Source organism: Thamnophis elegans, chromosome 9, assembly GCF_009769535.1.
Source record: "Thamnophis elegans isolate rThaEle1 chromosome 9, rThaEle1.pri, whole genome shotgun sequence".
NCBI classification, from domain to species: Eukaryota; Metazoa; Chordata; class Lepidosauria; order Squamata; family Colubridae; genus Thamnophis; species Thamnophis elegans.
In genome coordinates this window covers 40897396-40916069 of record NC_045549.1, presented here as the reverse complement: position 1 = coordinate 40916069, position 18674 = coordinate 40897396, and the positions used below count along the sequence as shown (strand labels likewise).

At 38.0% G+C, this 18674-nt stretch overlaps 1 protein-coding gene across 5 annotated transcripts in view; it reads right to left on the bottom strand.

Moving 5' to 3' along the window:
* The window catches only part of ANKRD50 (ankyrin repeat domain 50), a 63135-nt gene extending 48709 nt beyond the window's left edge, over positions 1–14426 (bottom strand). The window contains exons 1-2 of one of the 5 annotated variants that reach the window (XM_032223711.1): positions 14174–14426; positions 11089–12254 (exon numbers count right to left, since the gene is read on the bottom strand). In XM_032223711.1, coding sequence (XP_032079602.1) covers positions 11089–11567 — 479 coding nt within the window. In that variant the 5' untranslated portion in view covers positions 11568–12254; positions 14174–14426. The other 4 variants (XM_032223715.1, XM_032223712.1, XM_032223714.1 and 1 more) reach the window with 4 other exon arrangements.
* Positions 14427–18674: the final 4248 nt, after the last annotated feature.

Here is an 18674-nt window from a genome sequence, read left to right as displayed (position 1 = left end):
GGCTGTTAGTGACATAAGGAAAATTGAAGGGGGAAGTTTTGCCCCAACAAAGAGAAATAAAAAACATCCTTTTGATGGTGACCTGGGGAAAGTTGGGAGAGCGGATGTGCCGAAGCAAAGAGAAGGGAGAGGGTAGGAGCAGAGAATGGGACAAAAGACTTACTAGGAAAAAATCAGACGAGAAATTTTTATGTGGGAGAATATAAAACTAAGATAAGGGCTTTATTTCTAAATATGACAATAAAATGGAGTTGCTAATTGATTGAATGTAATAAAGGAAAGATAATTAAGCAAAGGTTGAAATATATGGAATATGGATAAATATGATATTGATATTGATGTGGGGAGATTGTGAAAAACATGAAAATAAAATGGAGTTGCTAACTGGTTGAATGTAACAATGGAAAGACAACTAAATAAAGCCCACAATATATGGAATGTGGATAAATATGAAACTGACATAAGGAGGTTGTAAAGCACTTTTATACATGATAATTAAACTGAGTGGCAAATTGACTGGAAACGACAACAGAAGGACAACTAAGCATGGGTTAAAATATATGAAACATGGATATACATAGAACTTTTAAGATGATGAAATAAAACAAGATGTTCACCGTTATTCTATATAATAGATTAAGGGAATTGAAATGAATATTGAACAGTGAGGTTTGCTACTCATAAACAATTAAAGGTAATCCAAGACATGGAAAAATTGGAGAGGGTACATGAAATACACTTATAATGGAAAACTATTGAGACTTAAATGCAGAATCACAAATTGGGGGCGCGTAAGGATGTATAATTATATAATGATAATAGCTGGGAATTGTAACCAAATCTACATCTCGACCCAAATTAGGGGGAGGGGGGTGTTAAAAGTACAATGACTATATATGTATACTTTCTTGTTCTATTTTTTAAAAAAAAGGAGAATATATGTTCAAAATTAAATATGTATATTGAAAAGGAACTATAAATACCATCAACATAAAATGGAGCTTGCTCAGAAGCTGAAATACACCAAGCAAATGAGATTAAGAGTGAGAAGAAAAGGAGAGAGGTAAGGGAAGGAGAGAGGGATAGGACAGAGGGTAGGAGGGGGGAAGAGGAGGAGAGAAATGAGGAATTGAAAGGGGAGAGAGGAGTAGGAGAGAGGAAGGGAAGTAGAGAAGGGAAGGAGGACAGAGAGAAGAAAGGAGGTAAGGAGGAGTATGACAGAGGGAGAAGAAAGTGAACGCACAAATATAGTGTATGGAGAGCAGAAGAGCAAATGAATTTTTTTTATTATGGGCAGTTGATGGTAAGTTGAACTGATGTAAATATTTAATAATACAATATGATGTTGGCTATGTAATAGTCTACATGTGATTATATGTTATGAAAATGAAAAATAAAAAACTTTACAAAATAAGAAAATAATGAACTATTGATCAGAAGATGTAATGTGCAAAAAATTAAGATTAGACTCTTTCCCTGCAAAGCTAAAGCCCAGAACTGGCTTTCAGGTTTTTGTTTTTGCAATTGCAGCTTGAAAGTGTTCATAACATTTCTTTTGCCAGAGTGCGCACAGTGTGACTATGTGAGACAATCCAGGAGCAAACACCTTAAACATAGGTTTGTATTTAAATAGGGGAATCTACAAAGAATATATACATACACATACTTTTGTCAGACCTCAAACAAACAGCAATCAGAAATTACAGCACAGAAGCACACACGGAGAGATACACCTCAACAGGGCGTCTTATTACAGGCTCTTAAAATGATATCAGCCCAAACACCTTACTGACTCATTCCCAGTACATCATCCTAGCAGTTGGTCATCTCTTAAATCATTACCTTGACATCTTTAATGTGTTTGCATTATATTATCATATCTAGAATTCTACTGAAAATGAAATCACTATATAACACGCAGAGAACATAAATTTATGTAAGTTTCTCTAAGAGCCGAGGTGGCACAGTGTTAAATGCAGCACTGCAGGCTACTTCAGCTGACTGCAGTTCTGCAGTTTGGCTGTTCAAATCTCACCGGCTCAGGGTTGACTCAGCCTTCCATCCTTCCGAGGTGGGTAAAATGAGGACCCGGATTGTTGTTGGGGGCAATATGCTGACTCTGTAAACCGCTTAGAGAGGGCTAAAAGCCCTATGAAGCGGTATATAAGTCTAACTGCTATTGCTATTGCTATTACTTCATTCCCTCAACCAGCTCCAAGAAAAAGCCAGAGGGAAGAAAGATTTGCTATTTTATTTTCCAGTGTACCTCCATAAATTAAAAACAAAAAATTAAAAAACAAAAATAAGACCATCCAAGTATGTCAAAACATGAAATATTGTGGAAAGCAAATAATTGGTTTTTGCTTAGAGCATTTTGCTTACAATTATTCAAGAGACCTTTTAACCCAGAAATCCACATCTGTATGACTCAGTGTTAATTCAAAAAATGTCTTCCCACACTTTGCAGTCCCAGAACAACACACAGAATCCAGAAGTTTACAGCTGTTCTTTTACTGGCCAATGATTATGTGAAGCTGAAGTTGGATGTAACTTTTTGTTGGTATTGTTTGACTTACAGTTATCCTGTGTTGCATTTGCAGAGAGAAGCAAGAAAGCATGCAAGCAAGCAAGCAAACAAACAAAAAGACAAGACGGTAAAATAAATTTTATCTTGTATGGATTTCTGCTCATTACCACTACTAAATTTATGTTTCATTGGAAATGTGGGGATTTGCAAAGAAGCAACTAAGAATCAAAGGATTCAAATTCTTTCCCTGCACACCTTAAAGCAGGGCTCCCCAACCCTGGTCCGTGGATCGACAGCAGTCTGCAGCATGCTGGAAAAAAGGGCACGAAAACAAGCAAAGCCCTATTCACAGTATGCAGGCAGCACACGAAAGCACGCCCCCTCCAGTCTGCAGAAAAACCTCTCTCCATGGAACTGGTCCCTGGTGCCCAAAAGGTTGGGGGGTACTGCATTAAAAGACTTCATTGACACAGCTACATTGATTCAAAACTGCAATGGTGTAATAACATTACAATGACATTATAACTGCAGACTATCAAAACTTAAATTAAGCTGCTGTAAGGCATTTTATTGAAATTCTCAACTTAATTAGTTGGTGTAAAACATATTTTTCCTGAACCAGTTATTTAAATGTCACACACAAAAAAGTGAGTGGCTTGTGTAAAATCACAAGTTGTTGAAGTTACACACTAGTCTTCAAAAAGTTATTATTTTCAAAAAGCACACTTTTCCATCAAGATTTTCTCCAGAACTTTGTCCCAAACCCTGAAGTCAGAAGGTAACATAGTCATGTTGAGGTTACAAGCTTTATTAATATTATGTGAATCTATGTATGTATGACTGTGGTTTGTGCAAAGACACTGAAACTACAAAAACAGCACACACAAAACTGTCACTTTAAAAAACAACCCAAAATGTCTTATCAACTCAAGGCATATTACTGTTCCAATTATTTTACATCAAATGCTACTTTGCAACAGTTCTTATAGAGTGTGTTTTGGAGAAGTGAGCCATATTTTTAATTGTTTCTCATAACATGGCACTATTTCAAATCTGTCTTTTATAACATGCTCTGACCCAAGTCTCTCCTGAAATTATTTATTTATATATAAAATTGAAAGCTCCACTGAATTTATATAGAATTATAATACATATGAGAAATAAATATGTTAACAAAGAAAAAAAATCACTTAGCATGTGTAATAAGTGTTGATCACCTGTCTATGTTAACCATCCTTTTAAATTCATGTTTACTTTAAAATTAAAGTCGTTCTGGGCAATCATAATTTTATCTGTATATTTACTTACCAATAGTTTCTGTATGTTTAATGAAACTTGCCTCTGGTGCATTTATAGGATTGCAGCCAAAAATCTTTGTCAAAAGTATGTATTGTCTTTCATGTGTAATATACTCCATCAACAAGTTAGCACCCTAAATGTACACTTCATTCTGAGCCCCTAGTTAACAATTGACTCCTCCAAGATTTAAGGTGAGTTAGAGACAAACTCAACCTTATTCAATAGTAATTAGAACATTTTTCCTCCACATTTTTACTTCAGTCTGCAATTAAAGGCATTTTAAGCAAGGGGTCTCAAACTCACATCACAAGAAAATACCTGGACAAGAACAGCCTCTTGGATGGCATAAGAGCAATATGGTTGGGCTTCTGTTGCAGTGTTCGTACAATATTCCCTGCAAAATCCCTAATCTGTTCCACAGCACCACCCAAGGCAATATTGGCTGTACAGAAAAAACATTTTTGTGAATTTTGTGAATCTTGTACTTCTTCCAAAGCTGAGTATCTGTTCCAGACAATTGAGTAGTATGCTTCTTCTACATTTTGCATGAAAAAGCTCTCAATACAAAAATCTGGAAAGACTTATTTGATTCTGGCCAAATTGCCTTCAAAAATGATGAGGAATGGTTTCAAGAAGTTCTAAAGCCCCAAACTGCAAGAACAAAGTTGTTGAAGAAGAATCTCCACAAGTGGAGAACCCCAGCTACTTTGTGCAGAATAGGTGTGCTGCTTGAGTTCAGTCTGAACTTGTATGGAGATTCCACACAATTTCATTATCTTAAGATATCAAAGCATCATGAAGTTTCACAGCCCATTTTAAGGTTCTCACTTTATCATTGAAAAAGGAAATATATTTTGCAAACATTACTTATATTACTGCCACATGCACAAAAGATTTTGGAACTATGCATCACCTGAAAATGATTATAACATGAAACAGTTTGTGTATTGAATGTTTTGCACAACTACAAATCCAACTACGTGTTTTGTTTTATTGCGGCCCTATTTTGTTTTATTCCGGCCCTATGGGTGACATTTAGAAGCTCTTTCAAGTATTGTCCCTTCACTGATCAGAAAATCATTAAGAACTTGTAGACAAAAGCAATTATGGAGATGTAATAAAAAGAAAAAAAATGGAATGGTATTAATGTTTTTATATTGCTGTCATGCAGAGTTTGTTATTCTGCATAGTTTCCAAATGAGATATTTATGAACTAATCAGAATACTGCAATGTTATACATAACCTTTAGAATGTAACCCATATCTTTCTCGATGTTTTTTCATACTAGACTTCCTATATTGCTTGTGTGCCCTAAACATGCTCTGAAAAGGCCAATTCTATGCATTTCTTTTTTTCATAAAAATAAATTCTTTGAATTCAGTCACTTTCCCTGAAACGCAGCCTCTTCACAGAACTGAATCAATGTGGCAGGAAAGCAGGCAAACTCAGATGCGATCTTCTGCCTAAAAATGGCTCTTTTTAAGAAAACCATTTTGGTATCAGAATAGCATTACAATGAATGATGGTCAAAATACTCTGGCTAGCAATATGATTCAGCTGTGGAACAGTAATATTTCCCTCAACGTAGGCCACAGGTTAAACAAGGAGAGAAAAACTGTAGGGAGAAGAAAAAGAAATAATTGCGCCAAAAGAAAGGCTGACATGAGTTTTCTCTTATGCAAGAGTAGAGAATAAGAACAAAGAGCTCAAGACTTTGTTCTTAGCTCTGTGGATTGGAAGAAACCAGTCATGTCAATAGTAACTGGATTGGAAGGGTGCATTTTTGTTTCTCTTTTCCGTTCTGTTCCTAAACAGTCTTCCCAGGATTATAGCTGGGGAAACTCCTCAGAAAACCAAGGGCATACCCTGGAATTGGAATTGGCAGAGATAATTTTAATCTGGGTGCAAATCTTCCTTTCTCTTCATTCTGAAAGTTCTAACTTTCTTTTTAAAAAATATGGCTTAAGATGGAATTGAAGGAACTTCTTTTTCTGTAGAAGGCAAAACCAAGAAGAGGTTTAGTTGGCACTGGACAGCAAAAGTTTAATTCCTGCCAGTAGAGATGAAGTTATAATATTTTGGACAATTCCATCTGAAAATGAAAATCTGCAGTATGAATATCAATACTTATTGATATTCTTGTGTAAATGTACACAAACTTTAATCTTATGATTACATTCTGCTAATTTTGAGGCTAATACAGCTTGCTAATACAAGCTAAGAAACAAATGGCCACAGAAAATTGTGAGATACTGACTAGGTTTACATACTCAATTAAGTCCACTATGGACTTTTATTCTCCTAGACCAGTGTTTCTCAATCTTGGTCACCTGAAGATGCGTGGACTTCAACTCCCAGAATCCCCCAGCCAGCAGAGCTTCTTCAGGTGGGCCAAGGTTGAGAAGCACTGTCCTAGACCGACAGCTGTACTCTAAAAAGTAATAGAACAAAAACTAAAATGTTACACTCAGTGTACAATTAAATATTGTTAATATTAGTTATCAGTCATCTATTTAATTATTTTAATAATATAGAAAAAAAATATTTCTAGAGGTTTTTCTCACTTTTAAAGATTGTATCACACTTTCAGTGTATGCAGCCCACAAACAGACTGAGACAAGCCTTCCAGTTCAATATGTACAGAACCTTATGAAATCACCATCATAAAATCAAACTCCTCTATAATATGATTTGTTTGATGGCAGCATATTGTGTACATCCAGCAAATTGTAGTTCAGTCAAGAAACTAACTTCAAAAAACCACTTAATATATGAACTGCTTTGGTATAAACATGTCTTTAAAATACATGACTTGCTATTTATAGACTTTCTTTTCAAGCTACAACCTAAATCATACCAATAAATCTTATAATGCAACAACGACAAATACATAGAATCATCTTAGGAAACTGTATCTCAGTTGTCCTGTAGTAATAATGTGTTTTATACAATCTTTTCAACTGACAGAGTCTGACAGAGCTTAAACACGGTCTAATGTTTAAGGCCATGATGGCAAACCTACGGCGTATCAGAGATGGTACGCATGCCATTGCCAGCTGCTCTTCTGGTTTCCAGTGCACACATGTGTGCCAGCCAGATGGTCTTTGCAGATGCCAGAATGCCAAAAAACGGCCTTAAAATGGCCCAGAAAAGAGCCAAAAAACCCAGGCCATTTTGGGGCCCTTTTTTGGGGCTGTTTTCTGGCCATTTTTCTTTGCGGGCACCAGAGCAGCTAGCTGGTCTTTGCGGGTGCCAGTGGGCCAAAAAATGGCCTGAAGAACAGCACAAAAAATGGCCTGAAAATAGCCAAGAAAACTGGCCAAAAAACAGACATGCCCATACTGGCCAGCTGGTCTTTGGGTTTCCAGTGCTCTGGCACATGGATGTGCGCACATGCACATCCATTCCAATTTCTGAACTCAGTGCTGGAAAGATTAGTCATCACTGGTTTAAGGCATCCATCTAGAAACTGGGAAACTGTGAGTTCTAGTACTGCTTTAGATATGAAAGCTGGGTGGGTGACTTTGAGTCAGTCACTCTCTCTCAGCCCAACTCACTTTACCAGGTTGTTGTGGAAGGGAAAATAGGAGGAGGAAAGTTTTGGTTGGCTACCTTGAGTTATTTTTAAAAAGTAATAAAGATAAAATTAAAATGTAATAAAAGTTATACATGGCACATCCATGTATTTTCTTTCTATGTAAATTTGTATTCTGAATTCAAGTAGCTGAGTAGAAACATAATCCTGCATTTTGAAATTGCTTAGAAATGCTGCACATGATTCCAGTATCAAAAGAACATCCAGTTCAAAGAACATCCACTACCAGCAGCTCTAAAGGTAAATTGGAGTTGGATATCAATATTTTCTCAGCAAGTTGAAGGGCTTTTAAGGTCTTACACCCTTTCCTAAATGTCATCAGAACACCGAAGGCATGTAAATGCATTTTATTATCTCTGTTAGAAAGTTATTAAGACTTGCTCTCAGAATATAAACACTGTGTGAAGATCACCATCACACAGGTACAAGTCTTACTATGTTTGGACTAGCCTAAACAATTTGAACACCTCTGCACCAACACCACACATTTGGAAACTCCCATGTGAGCAAAGTAAGACATAAAGTCTTTTCCCCAACCTTATGGTCTCATATGATCTAGGTCTAGAACTTCAATTCAGCCAGTACTGGAGGTTGGTTGGGAATCACATAACAAATATATGTAAAAGGTCCTAAATTGGAGAGTGATAACTGCTAAAATTAATATCTGGTTACATATTATGGTACTTTATAATATGTGTTGGTATTATGTGTTTTAAAGCATTCAATGAAATCACTGGGACTTTCATATTAACTTGTTCCATAAAGGACTATGAAAATTATCAATTATGAATATTATTTTCTCATCCCCATTAACATGTAAGCCTTTCTTATCTCCCTCTTTTATAAAGTTACATATTGCCTTAAGATCTTAAAATATATCTTTAGGAAGATTCTTAGTTATATGTTAAAGCATACAAATTTCACATTTCTAACATGTCTGTGTAAAACATTTTTGTTCTGCCACAACAAAATATTCAAACTCCATTTCTAGTTTGTGATTTTATTAAAGAGAAGATTGACTGACTTACTTTATAGGCATTCCAAAAAGAGAACTTCAAACTGCAGCTTTGTTTACAGGTTTTTAGGGCTGTAGTAACCTGCAACCAAGACTTTAGTATGAAGCAGAATAAAATAATTCTTAGGTTTTGAAGAAACAAGCAGTTTCTGAAATATAGTACGAGATCAACATAAGATATTCTCCTGAGTTTGTCCATTATAAATGTTGCTAGCCATAATAACTATTGGTACTTTTAAAGTTTGAAAGTATAATGCATTTTTATCAAAGAAATGAGAACCTCTTCTTGAGATTCTGATTTCAAAAGTCAGAAAAATGGCATTAAGATTGGAAAATCAAATCCAGATGCCATTTCTTTTCCAGTGTTACTATTCAATTCAGGAAGGAACCTAATGTCTGGCTTGATTAGCAACTTTCAATATCCCTTATCATACTTCTGCTGGGAATTCAGGTAGAAAACCATAGTTTCCTACATTTTCTTAAGCCTAGACAGGATTATATTAGAGAAGCAAATAGCTATTATTTAGTTCTTCCTTAGCATTATTGTGGTAGGCGCTGTAACATCATAAAAGTAGCACAGCCTTTCCAAGAGGATTTTTATCAAATTGATGTCACAATGGCTCCAAAAGAAAGTAACAGATAATAAAAGTAAATAATTTAGCCTATAAATAATAAAAGACTGCTTCTAGGCACAGAAAGTGTTAGGAGTAACTGAGCAGACGGAAAAGTACCATGAAGGCAATCTATCAAACAGAAATTTTGTAGAGTATTTCACATATACACCTATGATGTTCATCACCACTTGGGGTTGTTCTTTCACCTGGGACTTAACCAATTCCATTTGGAAGACTGCTGCGCAAGCATTCCATATAGATCAGTGTTTCTCAACCTTGGCAGGTTGAAGATGCATGGAATTCTGGGAGTTGACATCCACCCATCTTCAAGCTGTAACGGTTGAGAAACACTGATGTAGATAAAAGACTGCATATGAGAAATTTCAACAGCACACACCAGGAAAGGCCTGTATTGTCATCCAAAATCAATTTTAAAGCAGCAAGTAACTGAGGAAAAGGGGAACTTCCATCAATTTCTCTATGAATGGAACTAACTAAAAGTAGAGAAAAATACTATTTATTCCTTATCAACAATGAAAGTATTAGGGTTCTTCTATTTGTTGTTGTTTTGTCTTCTGATTTGGAGGGGAAAATCCTCATTGGGGAGTGCACAATGATTTCTCACATAAGTGAAAGCACTATATGAGGATAAAGGCCTCCATTACTAATATTTTCATTACCATAGAAAATAAGGTTCATGAACCTCCTAAGAGCTTTGGAATATAGATTTCCAATTCCTCACCAGTGAATACACATCAGTGTACTAATGAGATCTATAACATAAAAGATCTGGAGTCATCTCTGATCTAGAACATTAAAGAATTATAAACCATAGCTATCAATGAAGATTTTCTTCTCCTGGTTACATCTAAAATTTCACAAAAGATAAAATGCCACCGTGGCTTATATTCTTTATAGTCCTCCTCTGACCTGTAAATTATAGTAAGCTTTTAATATTCACTGTTGCTCCGTATCTAATGCATATCAAGATACAGTTTAACAATAAGACTTACACATCAAGTGATTCAATATGTTTCATTGTCAATAATGATTCTGCGTTCACTCACACTGTTGTCATAAAGTATTTGTGCAGGCCTTCAAATCAAGAATGCTATCACTGAACAGTCACTTATATATTTATGAAGCCTAATATATTAAAAATTATTGTTAATGATGCACTTTGTTTAAATACAAGTTCTTTACAGGTACACCATTGTCCAGGTTTCGGCAAATCCAACTCCAATGAAATAGCCCCCAAAATCTACTTCATAAACTATAGTTATTTCACAGACAATATAACAGACCAAGTCTTCAAATATTGTAAAGTTTCAGAGCAGCTTTTATTGAATGATGTGTGCTCAGGATACTACTTTTCCTACAACTTTTGCTGGTTTTTCCATTTCCATGAAAGAAGAATTTCAGGTTTTTAGGTAGAAGCACTTTTACTCAGGTATAAAATGCTCCCATCAGCTTTTCATCCTTTCACACTATAGCTGAAAAAAGGTGTATCAGATTTTTTGGCAGCAATATCAACACTTTGCAATACTTTCCCATTTTGAATAAACTACAAATTATACTTGAACATAAACTATAATTGAAAATGAACTATCAACAAGATAGCACTGGAGCGCATGCTTTGATCAACATGACCTCTGCCAGATTTTTGTTTGGTTTTTCCTCTACTGTAGTTTCCAGAAAGCCACTGTGAAAACTTTGAACAGATATTTATCTTTAAAAGCAAGGGCTTCTATAACCACAGAAGTCATTCTAATCTTTAACTACTTTTAATGTTTCTTCTTCCCTCCCAACTCCCAGAGTTATCAGAAGATGCCAATTTAGAATGTGATTCACACCAATTTCTCAGGATATCATGCCTAATATTTATCTTTCCATGTGAACTTTTTTCCACAGGCCTTATTTGAGCAATTCCTGTAAGCAAAAAAATACCACCCACATGAAGAGCAATTTCTCTGGTTTTATGAAAGCACCTTATTTGCTCAAGCAGTATGAAAGAAACATACTCATGTCATTTATTACCTTTTAAGAGCTTCAGCAGGGTTTCTCTCACATTCCCCAGGTTGCAGGAGACTTTGAACAGCTGGATCTCTCACTTTGTCTTCGTAACCCTGAATCAATCCACTCTGACAGATCTGGGCAACTAAGCCTCTAATAAACCTCCCCACACAGAGTGTATCAGAGTCCTGGGCCCTACAAAAATGGAAAGCTAGTGCTTGGTGATGTAAACCTCTTTGTAAGTTTGCAGGTGAGCTTGGCCATAATAATTCAGTACAAACTGCTGTCTTGCCACTACCAGGACCTCCTACTAACAATACACCCCAGGATGCTCCCTTGGCAGGGACAACACAAGCATTAGACCCAGAATTCAGCACAATGGACGGTTTGTTGGCAGAGCTATTGCTGAAGCTTGTCTTTTCCTGGAGGCAGTGCTGTAGTTTGTGAAAAACCCATTCTCTGCAATAAAACTGTTTCCCCTGCAGCAAGCTGGTCTGAGCCATTTTACAGTCCAAATCAAGAGCACATCTTAGGTTTCACTGAAGACAACAGATTCTTAAATCCAAGCCAAAGTGCTCGTTGCATGAAACTATGCCACAGGACAGACTGCAATCCACAAATCAATTCATGCCTTCACATAAGTCAGTGGCATCTTTGGGCAAGAAGTGTCTTTCAATCCAAATATGACTGATATTGTTTTGCTGGAAATCCTTTTTAGAGGTATAGCTATGTTTGTAGCAAAGCTCAATGATGCATCGTTTAAAAGGTTGCACAATGCCATGACTACAGTTGCACTTTACAATGCTGCATGCTATTGTGAGTCAATGCATCTAAAGTAGAGATAACATGCAAGAATTCCCACATTTCTTCTCTAAATTCCAGTCATTTCCAAATGTATGTGGCTTTTAGATTCCCCAGATTAGCGCCTTCTAAAAGCAGATCATTTTTTCCTTCAGCAAATGCAGCATATATTGCAAACAAATGGATATGCCTCATTTAATATGTAGATTTCCAAAGTTCATACAAGCTCTGTAGTCCAAACCCGTCCTTAAATCATGCTGCTTCATGGACCCAGTAGAGTAGAAATAGAAGAACTTTTCTTCCCAGGGCTTTCTTTGTCATCCCGTGTTCCAGTAAACCTCTGCTAGTTTCCAATTGCAACCGTCAAACCACAGGATTTCTGTCCTGGCCTGAGAATAAAAGTACCAAACATTTGTCATCTTATACATAACAGTAAACTTCATTTTGCATAATAGAGCCACTCATCTGTATAATGTACAAACAGGAAGAGCCCCCAAATCTATTCTCTGCATTCAAGCTAGCAAGTCAGAGATGCTGGAATGAACGATTCATAATATATATTACCCTATGGTAATATAGCCAATAAATTTTACAAAGAAAGTAGTAAACATGCAGTATTTCCCCATCTCTCCCAAACAAGAAGCATTAAAGCTTTGCAGATACCACCTAGAATTACATTCCTGTCTTCTATGCCCAAGGCAAGTGACCTTGAAACCATGCAAAGCCCCATCTCATTCTGAAAACAGACCTCCAGTTCCTCGCCCCTGAGATTTTGCCATCTGCACCTCCCTCCGTACCTGCTTCCCCTTTTATACCTGGGGACTTCCCTTCCAGTTTTTCTTAGCCTTCTTTGTTCATAGCCTGGAAGCCTTAAGGAAACGCCGGCGCTTTCCAAAGCCACGTTTGAACTTACTGTCCGGCTCCCCCTCCCACTCCCTTCGCATTGTCGCTCTGCAGCGTGCCGTTTCTGTCATCTGCTCGGCTGCTTCCCTTGCAGCAACGCTTTCTTTTCATCCGTCCCCAGGCTTTTGTCTCCCAAAGCCTCACACACGGTCAGCTTCGCGTTTCAGCTGATATAAAACTGGCAGGACGCAACAAGCCCCTTTTTCACCCCGCTCTCTTCTCTATCTCTCTCCCCTCCTGCTTCTATCTAGAGGCGTTCAAGGCGTTTTGGCCAAGGGAGAAGAAATAAGGCGCAAGGCGGAGGAGGCCGAGGGGAAAAGTGGACTCAACCGAACGACCGAAAGGGCGGCCCGTCTGCTTCTCGGATCCACCGCTCTACACAGACACACGCCCTGTCCCCATCCCCCCCCCACGCCTGCCTCCCCCTCCTCCTCCTCCAGCGCCAGCACAACGGAGACCTTACAGAGGGGACACGCACACAGGGCTCGGCAGCAGAGAGAGAGAGAGAGAGAGAGAGAGAGAGAGCTGGACGGGCGATCGCTGTGTTCCGCCTCGCTTCGATTGATCCCTTTGGCTTTCGATCTTCGGCTCTTGAGGCAGGGGAGGGAGGCGGAAGGGGGAGCCAACAGAGCCCGGTTTCTTCGTTGCTCTACCCCCCTCCCCAACTTGGATAACACGCTCTCCCTTCTTGCTAGTTCGCCAGATTCCGATTGCAAACACGCCCCACGACTGACTCCTTTCCGGGTCCCGATGCTTGTTTTCACTCTCCTCCCTTCCCCTTTCTCCGTTTTAAACACCGGGGCTAAACCGAGAGGACCCCGGCGATCCAACCGAGGAAGCTACGCCCACGTCGTTCAGATTCGCCCGGCCAGCGAAGCGACCGAGGCTGCGGGGGACAAACGAGTGGATCCTGGAACAAGACAAAGCCGGGAAGAGTTCCGCGCAGAAGCCAAGCAAAGGTTACCGGATGCAAGAAAGCGCGGACGCTCTTGCGAGGGTCTCTGGCGTCGAGGCAAGAGAAAATGACAGGAAGGGCCCCTCGGAGAGTTTCGAAAAGCCTAAGCAGCAAAAAAAAAAAAAAAAAAAAAAAGCCCCACTCGGGGCGAGACGACCCAAGAACGGAAAATCTCCAGCGCCCCTTCAGTCCTGTCCCTTCCCGACGCTGCCTTTGCACCGAGATAAAAAAAGGCTGTTTGGTGAGCAAGGGCACAAAACGGGCTCTTTGCAGAACCCGAAGGCGCCGCGCTCTCTTCCGCCCTCTCCGGGATCCCGGCCGCAAGAATGGAGCAGGCTGCTTGCTGGCTCGGCGGCTGAATGCGGCCCCTTCCCTCCACACCCAGCCTGACCAAGGGAGGTTGGCAAAGGAGCTTTTTTATTCTGGTAGCGGCGCCCGCTGTTCAATTACCTCCCTCGCTTCCTCTTCTTTGGACGAGGCGGCACTAGCAGCAGTAGCTGCTTGGTCTTCCCTTCCCCTCAAGCCGCTCCCCCAAGGCGGGCGAAGGCTGAGACAAGGCGTGGCCGCCGCTCTTTCCCCCGCCGCAAGCCTAGCGATCACACGCAGCGCCGGCCCTTCTGAGCCCCAACAGCTCCGACGCCAGGCATCCTCCGCCCCTTTTCTCTTCCGTCCCTCGTTTAACCTGCCTCATTCCCCTGCCTCCTGCTCGGCTCCCAAGCCACGCCTTCCGCTCTTGGCCACGCCTCTTTCGTTCCGGGTGGAAGCTGTTTTGTGTTTGGGCGGGGAAGGGGCGTGGTTTAGCCTCAGAGATGCTACTTCACATCACCTGGGAAAGGGTGGGAAGGCCCACTACCGGCTGAGTAACCCGCCTGGCTGGCATATTGCCTTTGCTTGCTTGCGTTCTCTAGGCCCCCTTTCAATTCCCTTTGCCATTTTTACTTCTTTGTGCATTTATAGCAGGACTTTTTTTTTTTAACTTCCTGACTTGCTCTGAAGTAAAAAGCAGCAAAACAATCTGCCTCATAACATAGAGATTGGTCCTTATACTGGAACATTTTTTAATTTTTTTAAAATCTCAGAGGGAGAGGATATGGGGAAAAGTAAGATTCAGGCTTACAATCTCTAAATTAATTTTCCTAGAAGCTTTTTTTGACATAGCAATAAAGTTTTGTTCTTGATACCAAAATGATAGTGGTTAAGGGACCACACTGAAAACCTGGAAACTGGGACTTTGAGACTCACCTTAGGCATGAAAGCCATCGTCTATCAATTTCAGACAGCCAAACCACCTTGTTGTTATGGAGAAAATAGGAAGAGGAATAGGTATTGTGTGCATTCCCTTCCTTGAGGCATTTATAAACATAATGGTAAGATATAAATAAATTTGCAACCACAACTTTTGTTGTTAAGTGAAACACAACTGAGTTTATGGCTTTTCTGCCACAGTTGTTAAGCGAATCACAGTAGTTGTTAAATAATAAATTTATTTTGGACTTCTTGGGATGAAAGGAGATTTGCAAATATTTTACAACTTCCTTGCATTTTTTAATATATTTTATACAAAGCAGCCACAGGGAATGGGAACAGGTCAAAGTTTACAAAAGACGTTTTACTAAATTAAAGAAAATCTGAACTACACAACACTTTTTGCTGAGAGAGATAAGTACAAATCTGTTGTTATTGTTAAACCAAATTCAGAATTGTTGTTTCTCAAACAATTAACAATTCTGTGGATCTACATATCCTTGCATAACAAATCTATAATTCCTAAATTTTATGTATTAGAAAGGAAGCAAATACCCAGACCTGTGTATGTTTATAAGTGCCATAGTTCCTTGTTTTGTATCATTTGTGTCATCTGTTGAATGTACAGTATGTATGATATGATTTGCTCTGTTATCCTCAGTGAAACTTCAAATAACAGAGATAAGATATAAAATGAAAAATGCCTTCTTTGATCATTATAACCAGATTAGATTGAAAAAGTATATTGGAAATAATCTAGTATAAGCCCTCATTCCAAATGTTAAAGGCACATGGAGTCGGGAATTTCCCCAATTTTGTATATGGTAAGTGGATGAATCATTACATTTTTATTAGGTAATAAAATTAGGTAAAAGTATTTGGGGAGAATGCCAAAGTCAACAGTGGCCTTAACAATGAAGTGGTAGCTTCAGGTTGAAGATTTTATAGCACTGTCTGAGAACATATGAAATTTAAACAGTGAACTGTGCCCAAAGTCATTAGTTGCTACGCTTGTCCAAATGCGTTAGCTTATACAGATAGTCCTCAACCTACAACAGTTCATTTAGTGACTGTTCAAAGTTACAACAGCACTGGAAAAAGTGAGTTATGACAATTTTTGACATTGAAGCATTCCCATGGTCATGTGATTTACATTCGGATACTTGACAACTGGTTCTTATTTATGACGGTTGCAATGTCCCAGGATCGTATGATGACTTTCTGACAAGCAAAGTCAATTGGAAAGCCAGATTCCTTTAACAATGGTGTCACTAATTTAACAACTGCAGTGATTCACTGAGCAAATGTGGCAAAAAAGTCGTAAAATGGGGCAAAAGTCCCATTTTAAGTCCCACTTAACAAATTTCTCACTTAGCAAATAAATGTTGGGTTCAATTGTAGTCGTAAGTCAAGGACTACCTGTATTGGCAAGTGAATATTACTCAGGTAATAGCAGCCCTCTTAGTGGATGATATAATCAAGTTATACTTAAAAGAGAACAGTCAGGATTATTATGTATTCTTTGCACAACAACTGCTTTGTCAGTTACCATGCTATTTTCAAATTTGCCCTTTGGGAAGTGAGTAAATTCTTACTCAGCCATAGCAGGCATTCCTGGGAATTAAAATTTGCCTTTCCTTTCAATTTATAACTATAAAGATGTTAAGGTGTTCAGAGAAAAAGAAGCTGTAAATTTTGGTTTATCAAAAAAAATATACTTGATCTTATCCTGTTTTTCCCTCCAACCTGGAAATTTAGAAATTGCTACATTGATTGTAGTCATGAACATGCTATTAGAGAGAAGGATAAGTCCAGAAATAGCTTAAAATTGGGTATGTTAAAAATTCAGAATAACATCCAAGATATTTTTTTTCAAGATGATGAAGCAACATAAAATAGTTTTTATAGAGATTATTTTTAGAAATTACCTCAGTTACCGTAAGGCTTACAATAAAAAAATATCACATCAGGGTGGGGTTCTACATCAGTAATAAAACTTGAAAAGCAAGAAAGACTTCAGTGAACAACTATTTTGAAAAAGAATTCTAATCATACTATGATACCTTCTGATATTACATCATGCTGAAATCTATCTCTTCACTACAAAGCTCTTGTGCCTGTTTGATACTTTCAGTTGGGTAAAACGCTGGATCTTAGGGCAAAACTTTGTCAGCAAGGATACAAGTGAGGCTTACTATGTGGCATCATTCTAATAAATTAAAATGCTAATAAATATTATCACAATACCAAAAAAATCTTGATTGTTGAGTAGGCTGAATTAATGATTGTAGAACATTTCAGGAAAACATGCATGTAGCTTCCAACTACAATCCTAAACACTGCAATCCTAAATCCATTTATCAAGCAGTAAGTTTCATTAAATATATCAGGATATATTTCCAAGTGAATTTGGTTAGGAACACATTTAATTTTGATTGATTTTTTCTTAAATATGTAATATCTTAAATATTAATAAAAGTATTACAGTTTGAATTTTTTGGGATCAAAAGAAATACATGAAAGTTTATGCCAAGATAAACTGTTTTAGTTCTTAAAACGAATAAAAGGTTCTTATTTGCTTTTACTTCAACAGATTAATATAGTTATCAAATTTGTTAATTAAAATAATAATGTGTTATTTCAAATAATAACTATAATATTGTTGATTATTATTATCATTATTATTTTAATAATAATAAGGCAAGGTCATAGAAGATGATGGAATAGAACTTGAGAATGAAGAAATTGTAAAGGCAGTAAAACCAGAAGAAGGCTACAAGTACTTGGGGATTTTACTTTTAAAACATATTTTTTATTTCCATTTTCATAACATACAATCACATGTATACTATACATAGCCAGTATCATATAGTAATAAATAATGATTACAACAGTTCCTCTTGTCATCAACGCCCCCCCCAAAATAAAAACCCATTATTAGCTCTTCTGCTTTCCATACACCTCTTTCTTCTACCTCTCTCCTACTTCTATCTTCCCTCCATCATCCTTTCCTACTCTACTTCCCCTTCCCTTCTCCTTCTCCTCTCTCTACATTCCACTCCTCCTTATCCTCATCCTCCTCATCTTCCCCCCTTACCCTCTCTCCTATCCCTCTCTTCCCATCTTTCTCTCTTCCACTCCTCCTTATCCTCCTCATCTTCCCCCCCCTTACCCTCTCCTCTCCCTCTCTTCCCATCTCCCTTCTGTTTCCCACTCTTCCTCTCATTGGTGTATTTCAGCTTCTGAGCAAACTCCAATCTATGTTGATAGTATTTATACTTCCATAACAATATACTTAACATATTGTAGTTTTAAAGAAAAAATAAGAGAAAACAGTATACATGTGCAATCATATTACATTAAAATCTAACACCCCTCGTCAAACCTCCCTCCCTCCTACCCTCCCCCCCAACCCCCCCCCAGCCTTCCCTCCCCCGATTTCCCAGAACCCATACACGGTGTAAATCTTTAACAAAAACAGTCTAAAATATATTGGAAAAAAGAGTAAAAAAATTGATAACTTCTTTACATCGAGCTTAGCTCCTCCTTGCTAAACTAACTTTAAACAATTTATATCAGTCCTGGTGTTAATCATAAGTTATCTGGAATTTCTTAGTCCCGTATTTATTTTGAATATAATCAATCCATTTTTCCCCATCTCGTTTATTCATATTTATTTTGTATATAATCAATCCATTTTACCCAG